Below are 17,666 nucleotides of genomic sequence, written 5' to 3'. Positions count from 1 at the left end.
ATAATACTCATCAGCCAGAATAATTGAGTGATAATGTGGATGTGTGTATTAGGTAGAGATGGTGATGGAGCAAGACTCATAAATTGGTAACTTGAATCAGCTATTGGATACATGGGATTTCATTACATTATTAATTCTCCTATACATGTTTTAAAAATTTTCACGATAAAAAAATTATAACTCATACCTTTGTAAGTGTCCACATTTCTTTGTAAAGCTGAGAATCATTTCAGTACTTCATACTTGAATTGAAACTTGTTTTTCTTGTGCTAGTTCGTTCTTCCTCCTAGAGAGGGAGAAGAAATGCCATATGATTAATCAATTCATGATTTTTTCTCTTGTCCGGCCAGCCTCACAGAAGTAAGCTTGCAGTTGAATTAGTTATTGGCCATTAGCAAGAGCATGCAAGGAAAATAACGAAACTTTAAGTTCAGATCTCATAGAACCTCAGTTGTCAGGCTTTACTGAATTTCTGTTATTTGACATTTAGATCCCCAGATATTTACTTTTGAAGTATAAATTCAAGCCCGTAAGTATTGTGTTCATTATTAAGCATTAAGCACTCTGCTTAATATATGTGAAGGGACAGTGTGTGAGAGAGGTGTATGTATATTATATATATACATATCTATATATACAAATATAATTATGCACTTAAATATTTGTACGTACATACGACTTACATATATGTTCCCTTTAGCTTATCATGATCCTTATAGATTAATAGCTTTATGAAGTTGGTGATCTTTTTATCTTGAAGACTAAAAAAAGGGGATTAATTTTTCAACAGGTGACTTGGGTTATATGTGAGAGACTATTTTGACAATCAAGATAACAGTGGTGGACAGGTTGATTGTGAAATTTGGAATTTCCATATTTGATATCTTCACAAAAAGAAAGGATAATTGCAGATCTGGATATTGTAAGCAACTACTGGTTGACAATGAGTTTCAATTAGCAATAATCGTGCCTCGGATAAACCTCATTGGCTACGATACTGCCACTGTGCAAAGCTTGACAATGAGTTTAAACCAGATTATGTAGAGATCTATTATGTCTGTTCTCAAAAATGGATTATTTTGAATGTATTTTTCTTGTGGCATGTGTATTTTTCTTGTTGCATGTTGTAACAGATAATGCTGTCTTGCTCTTTATTGAATAATCCTAGAGACTTAAAAGTTTTATATTTATAACTTCAGAATGGAATATTCCTTTAAGGAACAGAGCTCTAGTGTTTGAGCAGAGTATTCTTTGGATTAGATTGAAGTAATTTATTTAAAAATGAATGACACATAGTACTAAATAAGTATTTGTGTCCGTCTTACCAGTAGAGACTATATCCAGTTCCAAATAATAGGTTACCTTTGCTGAAAAGAAAACCCACAGGCCCCAAATGGAATCACTTATTTTAAGGGCCTCACTTCAGCAAACCAATACTTCATATCCAACCTAACTGCAGTTTCAGACCCCTCAGGAAAGTAACCTTTTTTTTTTTTTTTTTCCCCTCTTAGGTAGGCCCCATGGCCAGCATGGAGCCCAACCCCAAGACCCTGAGATAAAGACCTGAACTGAAATCAGGAGTTCCAATCTTAGTCAACTGACCCACCTAGACACCCCAAGAAAGTAACCTTCAACATGGAATTCCTGGTTAGCACTAGGATGGCTTTGTCTACAGTAGTGTACTTTTTTTCAATAATTTCCTTTTCCCAATTTCCTTTCTGCCTTTAAAGACTTAATTATTTTAAAGTAATTTCTATACTCAACGTGGAGCTGAACAACCCTGACATCAAAAGTTACATTCTACACCAACTGAGCCAGGCAGGTGCCCCTATTTTCTGCCTTTATTTTCAATTTTTTAAAAAGATGTATTTACTTATTTGGGGGGCAAGGGGGTGTGGCAGAGGGAGAGGGGGAGGGAGAAAGAAACCCAAGCAGACTCCACGCGCAGCACTGAGCCTGAGATTAGGACCCTGCCTTTACAACTTCAGCCCAAACCAAGAATAGGACCCTTAACCACTGTGCTACCCACGCGTCTCTCTATCTTTAAAAAACCTTCCTTGTCCTGCAGCTCCTTTCCATTTGCTGGATGGGATGCTTCCAGATTCATGAATTGTTTAATAAAGCCAGTTTGCTCTTTTACATTACTCAATTGAGTTTTTCTTTTTAATATCTTTTAATGTGGGCTATAGTATAGTTTCTTAAAACCCTTTCAAAGTACGGCTGGACAAAGTAAGTAAAATGGATAACTGTTCTGACAGATTAACAAAAACAACTAGGAGGATTTTAACGGTACCATATCTGGTTTCTCCTCTTATTCTAGCCCTATTTTGCTGCCCTTTTATGGGATGCCTGCCTACCTTCAGGAGTTTTAAATGTACCTAAAATTTTATAGAGAAAATATAGGCTCCTCTCCTTGGCATGAGGTTTCTCGTGATTGGGCGCTTGGTCACCTCCATGTTGCATTTTTGCTAATCCGCAGGAAAACTAACAGTAAATCTGAGACCGAAAAACAATAAAAAACCAGCACACCCAGCACGGCAGTGCTGAGAAGGAAGCAACCGGCTATTAAGCCTACGGTAGCGAAGGAGGGCCAGCTATCGAATAAGTAGGGGCCACCTAGAAATGGGTCCCAGACAGAGAGAACGACTTTGGGGGAAGTTATAAAGCGGGGAGAGACTGCACGTGAATGAAGCGAGGTTCGCGGGGTTGAGGCCTGGATTAAGCTCTTGGCGCGAGGTTCAAGCTCGGCTGGAGACGACACGTGATTGGGCCACACCTCCGTACCCTCTCCGGTCCCTAGGCCGTCCTCGGGAAGACGTGGAAGGAGGGAGGCGCGATGCGGAAGGCCGGCAGCCCCGAGCGGGGAGCGTGCGTGACCCTGCGGCGCGTCACGTGCGACGCTGGCGGCCATGGCGGGAAGCGAGCCACGCAGCGGAGGCAGCTTCCCTCAGCCACACCACAGCGACTGGAGCCGTCTAGAGGCCGCCATCCTAAGCGGCTGGAGGAACTTCTGGCAGTCGGTGGGCAAGGAGAGGGCAGCGCCGAGAGCCTCTCAAGAGGAGGCGGATGAGGAGTCCAGTACCCTGACGCGGCTGCCGGTGAGTGGCGGCCACCGGCCGCGGAGGACCTAGGGGCCGGGCCGGGAGGGGCGTCCCGCACTGGCGGCCTCGGGGGGCATCACCGCGCTGAAGTTTGTGTCTGGCGCGAGGCCGTTCCGGGCAGTGTCGTCACCTGGGAGCAACAGTTGGCCAGAAACGCCGAGGCGTTGAACTTTGGTGCTCCGCAGCCGGACCGAAGGTCGCAGCGAAACGCCCGGGTAACCTGCCAGGTCCCCCTCAAGTCTTCCACCCCCCAAACCAAGTTTTGGCCCTAGAACACCCCGAACGTCAGGTTAAGGAAATAGGAGGAGACCACTGCAGACTTTTTTTTTTTTTTTTTTTAAAGATTTTATTTATTTGAGAGAGATCAGAAGTAGGCAGAGAGGCAGGCTGAGAGAGAAAGGAGCAGAGAGCTCGATGCGGGGCTCGATCCCAGGACTCTGGGATCATGACCTGAGCCCAAGGCAGAGCCACCCAGGCGCCCCCCACTGCAGACTTTTGTTAGCCTGGGAAAGCCTTCGGTTGCTGGGTGCTCGGCGTCTTTGATCTGAGGTTCAATGTACCAGAACACCGCGAGGAGATCGAGGCTGGTCCCTTACCGCGCAGTTCAAGTAACAGAACTCACTCTTAACTGACCATGACGAAGTCGTGCCTCAAGTTACAAGAGACCACGAGAATTATACACACCACTTATTGTTAAACTTTTCAGGCAGATGGGAAAATGGGAGAGAGGAGAAATAATTAGACATTATACAAATTCTGTATCTCAGCTGGACTGTTGACACCTCTCTCCCTCTGACATCTATCAGAAATTAAAAACTGCAGGCTAAGGACGCCTCCAAGCTTCTCCCTTTTGTAGAAGTTCTTTGAAATACCGATTTTATGGAGAAAGTGAGATGGCAGATTTACTCTTTGATTAGAACTAATGACAAAATCAGAAGTGCTTTGATAGAAGTTTTATTTTGAAGACTAGATTGTTTCCTTAAGTGGTTGGTTCAGGTAATGTAGTGGCAAAATTCTATGAGAAATTAAAGGACCTCTTTATTTTGCTTGAAAAATACCAGAACAATGATTGGTCTTTCATGAATGTTTCAGTGTGTCAACAATTAAATGTTCAGATACGTTTCTCTTCTGATGGCAGGAAAATAACTTCAGCATTATAGATTTAATTACTAAAAATACTGTTAAATTGATCTTTGGTTATCTAGTATAATTGTTTTGTAATTCATCATGATAGATATAATTATTAAAAAGATGGGCTATCCAGTTGACCTTTGGATTCCCAGTATAATAAAATAATTATTTGTTTATAATTATCAGAAAATTTTTAAGCTAAGTTTTTCCTCCCTTTTACCCATTTGCCGTTTCTATTTCAGATTGACGTACAGCTATATATTTTGTCATTTCTTTCACCTCACGATCTGTGTCAACTGGGAAGTACAAGCCATTATTGGAATGAAACTGTACGAGATCCAATTCTGTGGAGATATTTTCTGCTGCGGGATCTTCCTTCCTGGTCTTCTGTTGACTGGAAGTCTCTTCCAGATCTAGAAATCTTAAAAAAGCCTATATCTGAGGTCACTGATGGTGCATTTTTTGACTACATGGCAGTGTAAGTATCTAGTTTTATGAATTAAAAAGAAGATACTAAATTTGCCTGTGGTGCAAGTTAATAGTCTAAATTAGTCTTGGCTCTGCCAGTAATACATTTCATGGAATTTGGTTGTGTTTGTAAAAGTTGGGGATTAACTTGAATTCCTTCATATGACCCTTTCAGTTTTCACATTTTGTTATTTACCTGTGGTAATTATTTGAATAATTGTAGACAGTTCATATGCCAAGAAGTAAAACATTTCTTAAAGCTTTCATCATCTTTAGAACATTTGTCATTTTGTTAAATAGCGAATACTTTTCTGTATCCAAAAAAACGAATGATCAGTGATCAGACACCAGTTCTTTCGCAGGGAAGAAAACCATTCTCAAGATTCTGGGAACTAAGATTTTGTTATCACCCAGAAGCATTGACACTTTTAAATATCATGTAGCTGAGAGAATTAATGTAGAGCAACTGTAGTGTATTGAATTCTATGAGGGATGCTTTATGTATGTTTAGTTATTTAGCCATCACCCAATAAGAAAGTATTACCCTTGTGTTATAGATGTGGAATTGAGGTTCAGAATGGTTATGGATTTACCTAGTTATATAGCTTATAAGGGACTATTCAGATTGGAACCCTGTCATGCCACCTTAAAAATAATGTCATTGGATCTGGATATAACCTACTTTATTGAGGGCTCCACATTTAAGGCATTGGAAATAAAATTTAAAAAATATTTATGTTTTAGAAAAGAACTGTTTTGCTCTGCTATATTTAGTATATAGATACAGGATGTTTTTTCATATTTTATTTGAGTTATTCAGATCTTTCTTTAATCTAAATGCCAAGTCTTGTAAGACTACTTGATTAAAATGTATGTGATATGTTATATATAATTTCAGTAAGTGCTATTGTCCTCTCACTTGCTGGTTGTTACTTTATATATTGTCCCACAACCAACGATAGCATCAAGTATATCATGCTGTGGAACCAGCTTTTCCCTGGGAATAGTAATAATCATAGTAGCTACCATTTATGATTATATAAAGTATTTTTTATTGAAGTAAAATTAAGAGACAGTGTTATATTAGTTTCAGATATACAATATAATGATTCAGCAATTCTATGCATTTCTCAGTGCTCATCATTTTTAAGTGTACTTTTAATCCCCTTTTATATCACCCCCCCCACCAACCTCCCCTCTGCCAACCACCAGTTTCTTTTTTTGTCTGTTTTTTTCTTTGTTCATTGTTTTGTTTCTTAAATCATATAAATTAATTTGTTCCTTACAACCCTGGGTTAATTGTTACTGCTCAAATAATGCTGATGAAAAAACGTAAGTTCATAGTATAAGTGGCTTATATAAATAAAGTGGTCAGATCTACGTAGCCTCAAAAATTTATTTTTTTTCCTTCTTGAATTATAAGTTTCCTAAATAAAGATCATTGTCTTGTTAGGTCAGTAATTGTCTTAACCACCTTTAGTCAAAGGGCTTTAGGTTTTATTTTGATTTGGTTACTGTGTTCTAACTTTTGATAACATGTAGAATTGGTAATTTAGAAATTTATAGCTATTGAAAGAAACTGTTGGTTTGTTTTTTTCACTTGATTCTGAGTTTGCTAGGTTATCTTTAAGGAACATTAGATCCTCCCTGTATATTTAACACTTACTAAACTGTTACATTGGAGGCTGTTAATAGGAGTACTTAAGAAATTTGGTTCTATTGATGGCATTACTAATTTCTATCTTTTTTTTTTTTAACCTCTAAAGACATTTATGTTAAGTATCCATATAGGTTATTGTAGGGTTTCTCAATCTTGGCACTATTGACATTTTAGATCAAGTGTTCAGACAAGTTGTGCTGTGCACTGTAGGATGTTGAGCAGCATTCTTGACCTCTGTCCACTAGATGCCAGTAGCACACCACACACTGACCCCTAGTCACAACAGCAAAAATGACTGCAGACATTGCCAAATGAATGCTCTCTTGGGGTGGGGAGGAAAAATCTCCCCAGAATGAGAATCACTGCTCTGTGTAGTGAATTTTTATGACTGAAACAAGTGTTAGACCAAGTGTTAGTTCCATGAGAAAATCTAAATGAAAAATTAGAAAGTAAGTAGCCATTTCTTGGGGAAGACTTCCTTAACATTTGGACCACTTCTACTCCCAGAGTGCCTTTGCTTTTTCATGTGATGGCATCCAGCATACATGTTATAATGTGTCTGTTCTCCACCTTCCTCCATGAGGATTGGAACTATATAATTATTGCATTATATAATACAATAATATAATGTGTCTAGCAGGTTCTCAATAAACTATATATTGTTGAATGAATAACTGGCTATGTTTTTTTCTGTGTTTATTTTCTAATTGTGACAATATTATGCAGCTATAAAATGTGCTGTCCATATACAAGAAGATCCTTGAAATCTAGCCGTCCTATGTATGGAGCTGTCACATCATTTTTACACTCACTGATCATTCAGAATGAACCACGATTTGCTATGTTTGGACCAGGTTTGGAAGAACTGAATACATCTTTGGTGTTGAGCTTGATGTCTTCTGAGGAACTTTGCCCAACAGCTGGTTTGCCTCAGAGGCAGATTGATGGTAATTTTCATGTTAATCTGTAGCATATAATAGTTAAAACACTTTGATCTTGACACTAATGTTAAAAGAAATTTTTTATTAACTCATTGATGTAATGAAATATAGTATTTTGGTGAATAGGCACTCTTCCTCCCCAGGTCCCAGTGGACTGAAAAGGTTGATTTACTTTTTATCAGAGGTGAGCTTCCTCTTATTTCCTCAGATTTGTGTAATCTAGAATATAAGATTATGTGCAAGTAAATTATATGTTATCAGGATGTTTGTACAGTAGTTAACATATTTTAAAAAAATGTTGATGGCAAAAACCTATCTACTATGTGCAAAGTACTTTGATATGTAGTGGAATTTTTAAAAAGAGCTAAATTAACACCTTTCTCCTCTTTCTGTGAAAACAATAATCCTATAGTTAGTTGGCAAGCAGGAAATATAGGTATAAATAATACTATAATCTAGCTTATGCTTTGCTTATTCATTTATTGAGAGCACCCATTAGATGCTAGAGGTGTAGCTATTTGAAACAAACATCAAAAATTTTTATCTACCCTGAAGACACTTGGTCTTGATAAGGACAAAGACAAGTATATAGGTGGTTAGAATATGGTGTAATTAGCTCCTGAGTAGAAAGATAAGGCTCCAAGAAGGCTCTTTGTTGAACATGATGCCTTATTTGAGTCATTATGATGAGTTAAAGTAGGCCATTAAAAAAAAAAGGGACAGAAGTATTCTGAGCAGTGAAAACTACATTTCTAAAAGCACAGAGCTCTGGATACATATGACACGTTTGAAGTAGATCTATGTGTCCAGAGTGGGCTGGGTGAGAAGATATGTGTATGCCATGCTTAAGCATTTGGGAGCTGTTGAAAGATTTTAAACAGAGCAGTGAGATGATCAAGATTACATTTTAGAAAGATCTGGCTCCTGAGTGGAAAATTGATTAGAAGAGGCTATAAAACATGGAGACCTGTTAAGAAAGCACTATAATATTGTAAAAACATGAAGGATAGCATTGACTGAATATGTATGAGTGTTATTTCTGTGTGGTTTTCATATTGGATGATATTGCCATTCACTAGGATAAGGAGGAGGAAGATAAAGTTTTTTGAGGGATCTTTATAGGAAGAAGGACGGCTGCTCTTTGGAATATGCTGACTCTCATAACTCTGGGATATAAAAATGGAGATGCCTGCTATAAGCAATCCACTTGAATGGAAGCTCCATTAGGGCAGGAGTCTTACCAGCTTTGTTCTTAGCTGTGTGTTTGAACTCAGGCATGTAGTAGGCACTCAATATAGATTTGATGACTAAATGAACAAATAACTTTGTGGATTACTCTATGCATCCAGATCTCAAGAGAAAGATCTGGGTTAGGAATCAAGATTTGGGAATCTCATGGTGTCCACATGGACTTGGAATTTTCTGAGGATGGAGAGGAATATTGTGAACCAGGTGTGAAATCTTCAGTGAATGTTTGGTGGAAGAGGTTATCAAAAGGAGATTCATAAATGATGAGGTTGAGAAAAGGGAGATGGTACTGCATCTGAATGGTGTATCTCAGAGATGGAGTTTTGAAGAAGGTTGGCGAGAACCGGACATGGCAGTGAGGAGTAAAGAGAACATTGATCCCACGTCTTTACCCTGAGATGTGTGAGAAGAAGCAGTTTGGTTACTTGAGATGTACTGCAAGAGAAGCAGCCCCTAAGGGTAGGCCAGTTCAGGTAAGGCCATGGGGTAGAAGACTCTCTAAAGAAGAGGTTGAGGATATGGGGAAATTTGCTAATCATGAATTGTCAATTTTATTCTCTAGACAGCAGCAGAAATGATTGTTTATAAATGCCAATCTAATTATGCCTCAAACCCTGCAAGATCAAGGAAGAAGGGGGAATGGGTTGTTGGCAGTGTGGTACAGAACAGCATAGAGATCGTATTGGGTTGAGGTTAGATGTGTTAAGAAGGTAATGTCTGGAAATTAAACTGATGAAAACAAAGATCAGAGAAAATAGTAGAATTTTTTTCTTTGATCTCTTTGGAGAGTTTGTGCACCAAACCTTGTGGCCAGGGGACTAGGGCCATGCTTGCAGTCTCAGCCACCAAGATTTCTGCGTATGTGTTACCTGGAATGGTGACATAAGATGGCATGACAGGTTAATTTAAACAACTAGATTGGTTATGATGCAGGGATTAAAGGTGTGAAAAGTGGAGTTGTCCTAAAGTAGAGGTAAGGTTATATTAAGTTGTTTTTGAAGAGCAATGGCTTTGAAGGAAAGAGACATAATGAGATAGGCATTTTTTTTTTTTAAAGATTTTATTTATTTGTCAGAGAGAGAGGGAGAGAGAGCGAGCACAGGCAGACAGAATGGCAGGCAGAGGCAGAGGGAGAAGCAGGCTGCCCGCCGAGCAAGGAGCCCGATGCGGGACTCAATCCCAGGACACTGGGATCATGACCCGAGCTGAAGGCAGCCGCTTAACCAACTGAGCCACCCAGGCGTCCCGAGATAGGCATTTTTAAGCCATCTCTCCAGTTGCTGTCAGAAGAATGGACAGTAGGGGTAAAAAATGGATGTGGGAGACTAGTTAGAAGTGATTGCAAAAGTCTAGTTGAGGGTATGGTAATTTAGACTAAAATGAAAGATTGAGGATGGGCAGAACTAAAGGGGCATTTGTATAGCAAAAAGAAGTAGAGCCATGGGAGAAAGAAGGATCTTTTCATAAGAGGAGAAGAGGCCCAAGTGTTAACACAGCCAAAGAAGGGAGGAGGTTAAGAAACAAGGACAAGTAACAATGTTGAATAATTCAGGTAAAAGTAGCAAGAAGCTAGTATTTAGTATCTGTTATTTACCACTCTACTAGGAATTTTATATATGTAATCTCATTTAATGCTTACAACATCTCTAAGAAGTATGCATTATTTCTATATATATGTTTTTAAAGATTCATTTATTATTTGAGAGAGATAGCATGTAGGGAGGGGACATTAGGGGCATCAGAGAATCTCCAACAGACTCCCCATGGAGCTGATCAAGAGTTGGATGCTTAACTGACTGAGCCACCAGGTGCCCGATATTATTTCTATATTTTGATGTCAAAACTGAGGTTCACAAAAAATGGAAATGTGGCAAATCCAAGTTTAATTTCAAATTTTACTATCTGAATATTTCTTCAGTTTTCTACAGTGCCAGTGGTGACTTCTCATCAATTTAAAAACATTTTCAGGGGGAGAAAACACTGAATGTATATGCAGAGTATATGACTAATGAGAAATGAAAAACTTGGAAAATGAGCCTTAGTCTTGATGATAAATAGTAGCTGTTAATGATGCAGCTGCTACTGATATGATGATACAGAAAGGAATGCTATAAGCCTATCTGTTCTTTGTTCTTTATCCATGTTTTTATTACCATGTAAATGAAAATTGCATACAGCACATTTTCTTCAACATAAACATTTCATTTTATTCCAAAGCTATATATAATTTGTCATGGGCTTTTTGGTTGTTCTTTTTGCTTGCACTGGGTAATTTTTTTTCAGTGTGATCTTTTTCTTTATTTATTAATGACTTGTTTTGATAACTATAATTTTCTTCTTTAGGTATTGGATCTGGAGTCAGTTTTCAGTTGAGCAACCAACATAAATTCAACATCCTGATACTATATTCAACTACCAGGTAAGGCTGCCTACTTAGTGGCCTACCTGGGGCATCAGGACTTGGGTACTTTATGGGGGAGGTGGAGCCTCCATAGTATTTATGCTTTATATTTACATTTTTCTTGCAGAAAGGAAAGAGATAGAGCAAGAGAAGAGCATACAAGTGCAGTTAACAAGATGTTCAGTGTACAGAATGAAGGAGATGATCAACAAGGAAGCCGGTATAGTGTAATTCCACAAATTCAGAAGGTGTGTGAAGTTGTTGATGGATTCATCTATGTTGCTAATGCTGAAGCTCATAAAAGTAAGCATTATTTTATTTTCTTTTTAAGAAACCTTTTTTGCAAAGCAAATAAAATACATTTTTAGGCTTTACTGTGGCTTCTTAAAAGCATGATGGTTAATTTAATAAATGTGATTCTATGACCATTATTGCTAATAAGGAGTTCTCAAACCTTAATGTGCATTGGGATTACCCACCTGGAGAGCTTGTTAAAAATAGCTGCCTGATTCCTATTCCGATGGATTATAATTCATAGATTTGGGTTGTCTCTTGGGCATTCTTTTTTTTTTTTTAAACTACAAAATTCTGATGCATATTGAAGTTTTATAGTATAAGTACATAGTATTTCTTTGTTGTATGCTTCTGCACTTGTTATTGATGTTTTGTCTGCTTCTAGCTCTATTCAAATAATTTATGTAGATAACTGGAAAATTTTAGCTTTGTTTTAATTACCCAGATAGTCAAGAGAAAGGTGGGGTGGAGTGTTAATTAAGTAGATTAGTTAAGAACACTCTCCACATATTCTGAATAATTGCCCTTCACGATGCTATATAGACCTCAAATCAGAATACTATTGGGCCACAAACCAGTATTATAATTTTTATCCCAAATCTTTTGTGAATAAGTTAGGGCATGAATATATAATATATTGTTCTCACTCAGAACAAGGTAGCAACATTGCTGAAAGGATTTAAAGTTTGTGGTGCACTGAAGTTAACCAGAGCAACAAAAGCTAAGTCCAGCTCAACTAATGACTAGTTGGAATCAACCCACAGTGTTAGTGGTCTAACAGGAGAAGCATGCTCATTTCTGCGAATATATTCTTTTACCTCAATCTCTACTGTTCTTCTACATAAAATATTTAGCATTAAATTAAAAATTATAAGACAAAAAAATCAAAATGAAATGACCCATTTCAAGAGATAAAGCAATCAGTGGAACCATATCCAGAGATGACTCAGATGTTGGCATTCACAGAAAGGGACATTAAAATAACTATGATTAATATGTTAAAGGATCTAGTGGAAAAAGATGGAAAATATGTGTGAATAGATAGGGATTTTCAGCAGAGAGAAGGATGCTGTGAAAAAGTAAAATGGGAATACTAAATATGAAAATATAGGAGGTGAACATTTTCCATAGTGGATTTATCAGCAAAAGAAACCTTTGGTGAATCTGAAGATAAACTGAAATTATCCAAAGTAAAACACAGAAAAAAAGAGTAGGAGTGTGGAACAGAGTGTCCAAGAACTGGGGGAACCTATCAGGGGTTCCCAACTCAGGGATTAGTAGACTTTCTCTTAGGAGTCCATATAGTAAATATTTTAGGCATATAAACTATATGATCTCTCACAGTTACTCAGTTCTGCTGTTAGAGTGCAAAAGTAGCCATAGACAATTTATAAATGAATAGGCATGGATGTTTAAAAAATTATTTATAAAAATAGATCCATAGACCATAGTATGACAATACCTGGTCTAACTCATGTGTAATTGGAGTCCCAAAATATGAAGAAAGAGAACAAGGAAAAAGAAATTTTTGAACCAATAATGACCAAAATTATTTCAAAATTACTGAAAGATGACAGGATGCTCAGAGGATTCCAAATAAATTAAAAAAATAATAATACATAAATAAAAAATAAATCTAGGTCCATTAGAGCCAAACTGATGAAAACCAAAGATAAAGAGATTATCTTGAAGACAGCCAAAGCAAAAGGAATCATATATATCGAGGGCCAAAGATAAGGACAGAGAATTCCTGAAAGAATTGCTGAAGGCAATTAAGGGAAATCTTTACAGTGTTGCAAAGTGGGGAAAATCTTGTATCCAAAGATATCTTCAAAATGAAGGCAAAATCAAGACTTTCAGACAAAACCTGAGAAAGTTAAATATCAGCAGATTTATATTACAAGAAATAATTAAAGAAAGCTCTTCAAGGCAGAAGAAAATGATACCAGATGGAAAAATGGATCTTTATAAAAAAAATTAAGAGCCCTGGGAGGGAAGCAATGTAGCTATAGATAAGATTTCTTTTTTCCTAATTTAAATTTTTTTATAATATGTAAAGGAAAAATAGTAAGACTCTATTGCAGGCATATGATTCTTTTAAGTAAGATATATGATACCAATACAGACAAATGGAAGGGGACAAATGGAGATAAATTGTTATAAGGTTCTCCAGTATGTGAAGTTGTGTAATACTATCTAGAGGTAGACCGCTGGAAGTTAAAAATGTACATTGTAAATCCTTGAGTAACCACTAAAAAAAGTGTGAGAGAGGTACAATTAAATAAGCCATTAGTGAAGATAAAATGGAATGATTACAAATCTCAGTCCAAAGAGGGGGGATAAAGGAACAAAGAACAGATGGGACAAGTCAAAATCCAAGAGGTATATGATTAGATTTAAATGCACCCTGTTGATAATGACATTAAATATTTATTCATTTTCTGTTAATATATAACAAATTTCCTCCAATCTGGTGGCTTAAAACAACACTCATAGTTCATAGTTCTCAACCCTGATAGCTCATAGTTCTGTGTGTCAGAAGTCAGCACAGTATGGCTGGGTTTCCAGCTTAGGGCCTCACAAGTTGAAATGGGTTGCAGATGGGTTGCAGCACTTTCTGGTGGCTCCTGGGAAAAATGTGCTTTCTAACTCACTGAAGTTATTGACTGAATTCAGTTCCTTACTATTGTAGGAAGGAGGCTTCTGTTTTCTTGCCACCTGTCAGCTGGGGGCTGATAACATCTTTTAGAAGATACCTTCATTTCTTGCCTTGTGACTCCCTCTTGTCTTCAGATCCACAATGGAGAATCTTTCTCACCAGGAGAACCTTATCTCTTTAAGGGCCTACCTGATTAGGTCAGCATCACTGATGATGATCACTCATTCTTCAAGTCAGCTGTGTCTTATAATGTAGCCTACCTATGGCAATGATATTTCATCACTGATTCTAGATTCCTCCCTTCTAGATTCATATATTATACAAGGGTGTGAGTCATTGGGGGTCCTTTTAGAATTTTGACTACCTCACAATATCAGTGATTTTACACAGTCCAATGAAAGCCAGAGATTGTTAGTTTGAATAATAGTGCTAGACCCAAGTCTGTGTTTAAATTGTTTAAACTAGTCTTTCAAGGAAAGGGTGGTGATAGCTATAAAATGTATGAGAGGAAAATATCTATATCAATGTATTTTTGCCTTTAAAATATGGAGACATCTGAATGGTACTGAGATTTTTTTTTTTCTCTAATTTCACTGAAATGCCTATCCTTGAAGGCTACCTAATGTAGCCTTTATGATAGATCAGTAAATGAAGAGCTGTAAATGAACAACAATAGGGGCAGTTTGTTAAGTTTGGATCCTGGTAATATTTTTATTTCCCTTTTTTTTTATTTTTAAAATCCTTATAAGCAATGTAAATTAAGGGTTTTGACTACATTCTCTAGGACATGAATGGCAAGATGAATTTTCTCGTATTATGGCAATGACAGATCCAGCTTTTGGATCTTCAGGAAGACCTATGCTGGTTTTATCTTGTATTTCTCAAGCAAATGTAAAAAGAATGCCCTGTTTTTATTTGGCTCATGAGCTGCATCTAAATCATCTAAACCACCCATGGATGGTAAGGTCCTATCTTCTCTGGTGAGGAAAATCTTATTTTTTCCAATGCTCTCTGTTTGATTTTATTCTTTTCTACTCATTATCTTTAATGAAATCGCATTCTTTTTTTTTTTTTTTTTTTTAAAGATTTTATTTATTTATTTGACAGATCACAAGCAGGCAGAGAGGCAGGCAGAGAGAGAGGAGGAAGCAGGCTCCCCTAGAGAGCAGAGAGCCCGATGCGGGGCTCGATCCCAGGACTCTGAGATCATGACCTGAGCCGAAGGCAGTGGCTTAACCCACTGAGCCACCCAGGCGCCCCGAAATCGCATTCTAAAGTTAATTTTAATAGCTTTATCAGTGGGAGACTATTGTTTGGTATCAATGTTTCACCTATCATTTGCTCACTACTTGTCTCTTCTATCATAGATATAGTGAGATAGCATTTGGAGATTTTTTTTTTTAAGATACCAGTATCACTTTTTTTCAGCATTAAAATATGCTTTAAGGGTCATCAGAAATAAAAATTTCATCTTATTTTTTCTTTCCAAATTTTACTTTAATCATGGAATCTTTTTTTCAAATGAAACTTTACATGAAGCCCCTAAGTAAAATAAAGGAAAATAAAAATTGGAAATGATTATGCTTAATAAGTTAAAGGATTTTCTTCCTTCCTTCCCATATACCTCCTGTGGAATCCTGAAGACTCTTTGGAACACAGTTGGAAAGCTACTGATAAAGGTGTACCTTCCTAAGTGGTAGGCTAGGAAGAGTGGCAGTCTTAAAAAGTACATTTTTGCGATACTGAATATCACATTTATCAGCTGACTAGCTGAGTTCATTTAAAAATGTTTTAGTTTTCAAAGTAGATCCTTTAGAGCAATTTTTTTCTAATACATACAAATAAGTCATAGAAATGGTAGTTCTTCCCCTTCCCAAAACTGAATTTCAAGATAAGCAATAAGCCTCATATTGGTAATAATTATAAGTAGAAGATCATATTTTTTAATCTAAGTTCTCTAGAAGAAAAATGACTCACCCAAAGTTTGTTAGGATTTTAAAAATCCTGTTCTTTTTTTAGTATCTAGAAAAAAGTTTCTTTTAATAATAAGATTTTGGGCTCAGTTTCTTACAGTGGTCTCTCTTATCTGCTCATAGGTCCAGGATACAGAGGCTGAAACTCTAACTGGTTTTTTGAATGGCATTCAGTGGATTCTTGAAGAAGTAGAATCTAAGCATGCAAGATGAGCCTTCTTTTAGACCTTGGGAACTGAAACCACTTGAAACTTGTTACTAAGGTCATGATGTGGATATTTGCTCAGCTAATTTTGTCCTGCCTTTTTGCAGGTGGGCTTTATATTGGGACAGCTGTAACTGCTGTGTTTTTTACATAATTTTTATTTTTTACCTTAAATCAATTACAAGAAAAAAGTTTCAGTGCTAGCATTTAGCCCCTGAACTTTTTTTTGATGACTTTTATATTTTCTTTTTTAAAATATTAAATTCTGTAAAGAACAAGTTTGTACTTCTCTCATTCTTTGTGATTTCTAGTTTCAGTTTAAAGGTTGCCCTGGTGGAGAATAGCAAATTTGCTAAGCTTTCTATAGGTTCTTCTTAAGGGTCCTTAACTGGTTATTAAAAAGAAGTTTTTATCTATTTTTAATAAATATACTGCTTAAAGACTGGAATATTCATTGGAATTGCACTTATTGTTATGGTGATACAGCTTCTGTTTTTTTTTTTTTTTTTTCCTGAAACAGTAGAAATTAACTTTATATCCTATTTAATCCTAATTCAGTGAAAATAATTTTCCTGGAAGTTTTGCACTTACTGTTATGGTCATACAGCTTCTGTTTTGTTTTTTTTTTTTCCTGAAACAGAAATTAACTTTATATCCTATTTAATATTAATTCAGTGAAAATAATTTTCCTGGAAGTTTTTGCTATTTCACATAACCAAAAGTTCATAAGATTTTTTATTTTATTTTATTTATTTATTTGTCAGAGAGAGAGAGAGAGAACACAAGCAGGCAGAGCGGCAGGCAGAGGCAGAGGGAGAAGCAGACTCCCTGCTGAGCAAGGAGCCCAATGTGGGATTCGATCCCAGAACCCTGGGATCATGACCTGAGCCAGAGGCATCGGCTTAACCAACTGAGCCACCCAGGCATCCCAAAAGTTCATAACATTTTAAAGCCAACTTCTATTCCACAGTCGTAGAGAAAACATTCCATAAGACATGATTATAAGACCTTCTCCTCACAAATTGCAGAGGAAATGTTATATACATTTCCTATCTCATTAGAACTGAGGGATTTTAACATTATAATAAGAGCACAGTATTTGGGTTAGGATTAGAGTTAGACTTAAAAAAAAAAAGTTTAGTAGTACTAAGATACAGCCTATAATCCATGAGTGGGTGCTGCTCCGAAAAAGGGAGTTCCTACACCTGGGTACACTCATTCAGAACTTGGCTTCAGCAACATGTAGTTGAGGGCAGGATGGAAAATGCTGACAATCTCCCTCCCAGGAAGACACTTCTCTAATTTAGAGAGGTATTATGGTTCTTCTTCCTTGGCTGTCCCAGTTTAGATTGGAGTTTCCATCTTGCTGATTTGAAGGAAGGATGGAGTGAGTGAGTCTTGGTTCAAATCCCAGACACTTGATGTTCTTACTGAGTTTTAGTAGTTTTTTTTTTTTTTTTTTTGAAAATATTTCTTCATTTTCTGTATGCTTTGGGACCATTTATGGAGACTTTAAATGTTTTTTTTGTTTTGTTTTTTAATAAGTTTCTCCAGTATCTCTAGGGAGCCATTCCACAGAACCACT

General features: G+C 37.0%; 1 protein-coding gene across 2 annotated transcripts; it reads left to right on the top strand.

Annotated features, from left to right (window-relative positions):
- Positions 1–2,909: 2,909 nt before the first annotated feature.
- Positions 2,910–16,349, top strand: LOC111141109 (F-box protein 4). Of its 2 annotated transcripts, XM_022493448.1 has the most exons (7): positions 2,910–3,098; positions 4,475–4,710; positions 7,087–7,307; positions 10,893–10,968; positions 11,078–11,253; positions 14,688–14,863; positions 16,000–16,349. In XM_022493448.1, exons 1-7 carry the CDS (start codon positions 2,910–2,912, stop codon positions 16,087–16,089), a joined length of 1,164 nt encoding a protein of 387 aa, XP_022349156.1. In that variant the 3' UTR covers positions 16,090–16,349. The 2 variants fall into 2 exon arrangements, with proteins under 2 accessions (XP_022349156.1, XP_022349157.1); XM_022493449.1 differs by lacking the exon at positions 14,688–14,863 and having other exon boundaries at positions 16,000–16,085.
- Positions 16,350–17,666: the final 1,317 nt, after the last annotated feature.

The sequence above is a fragment of the Enhydra lutris genome, unplaced genomic scaffold (genome assembly GCF_002288905.1).
Source record: "Enhydra lutris kenyoni isolate GAN:26980312 unplaced genomic scaffold, ASM228890v2 scaffoldscaffold5, whole genome shotgun sequence".
In the NCBI taxonomy this organism is placed as follows: Eukaryota; Metazoa; Chordata; class Mammalia; order Carnivora; family Mustelidae; genus Enhydra; species Enhydra lutris.
The sequence above is the reverse complement of the archived record's forward strand: the minus strand, read 5'-3'. Positions and strand labels throughout refer to the sequence as shown.

Excerpts from the sequence above, each read along its gene's own strand:
- LOC111141109 (XM_022493448.1), top strand. The coding sequence starts at position 2,910 with ATGGCGGGAAGCGAGCCACGCAGCGGAGGCAGCTTCCCTCAGCCACAC. Across the intron at positions 10,969-11,077 it reads ATACTATATTCAACTACCAG|AAAGGAAAGAGATAGAGCAA; the intron begins GTAAGGCTGCCT and ends TTTTTCTTGCAG. Across the intron at positions 14,864-15,999 it reads ATCTAAACCACCCATGGATG|GTCCAGGATACAGAGGCTGA; the intron begins GTAAGGTCCTAT and ends ATCTGCTCATAG.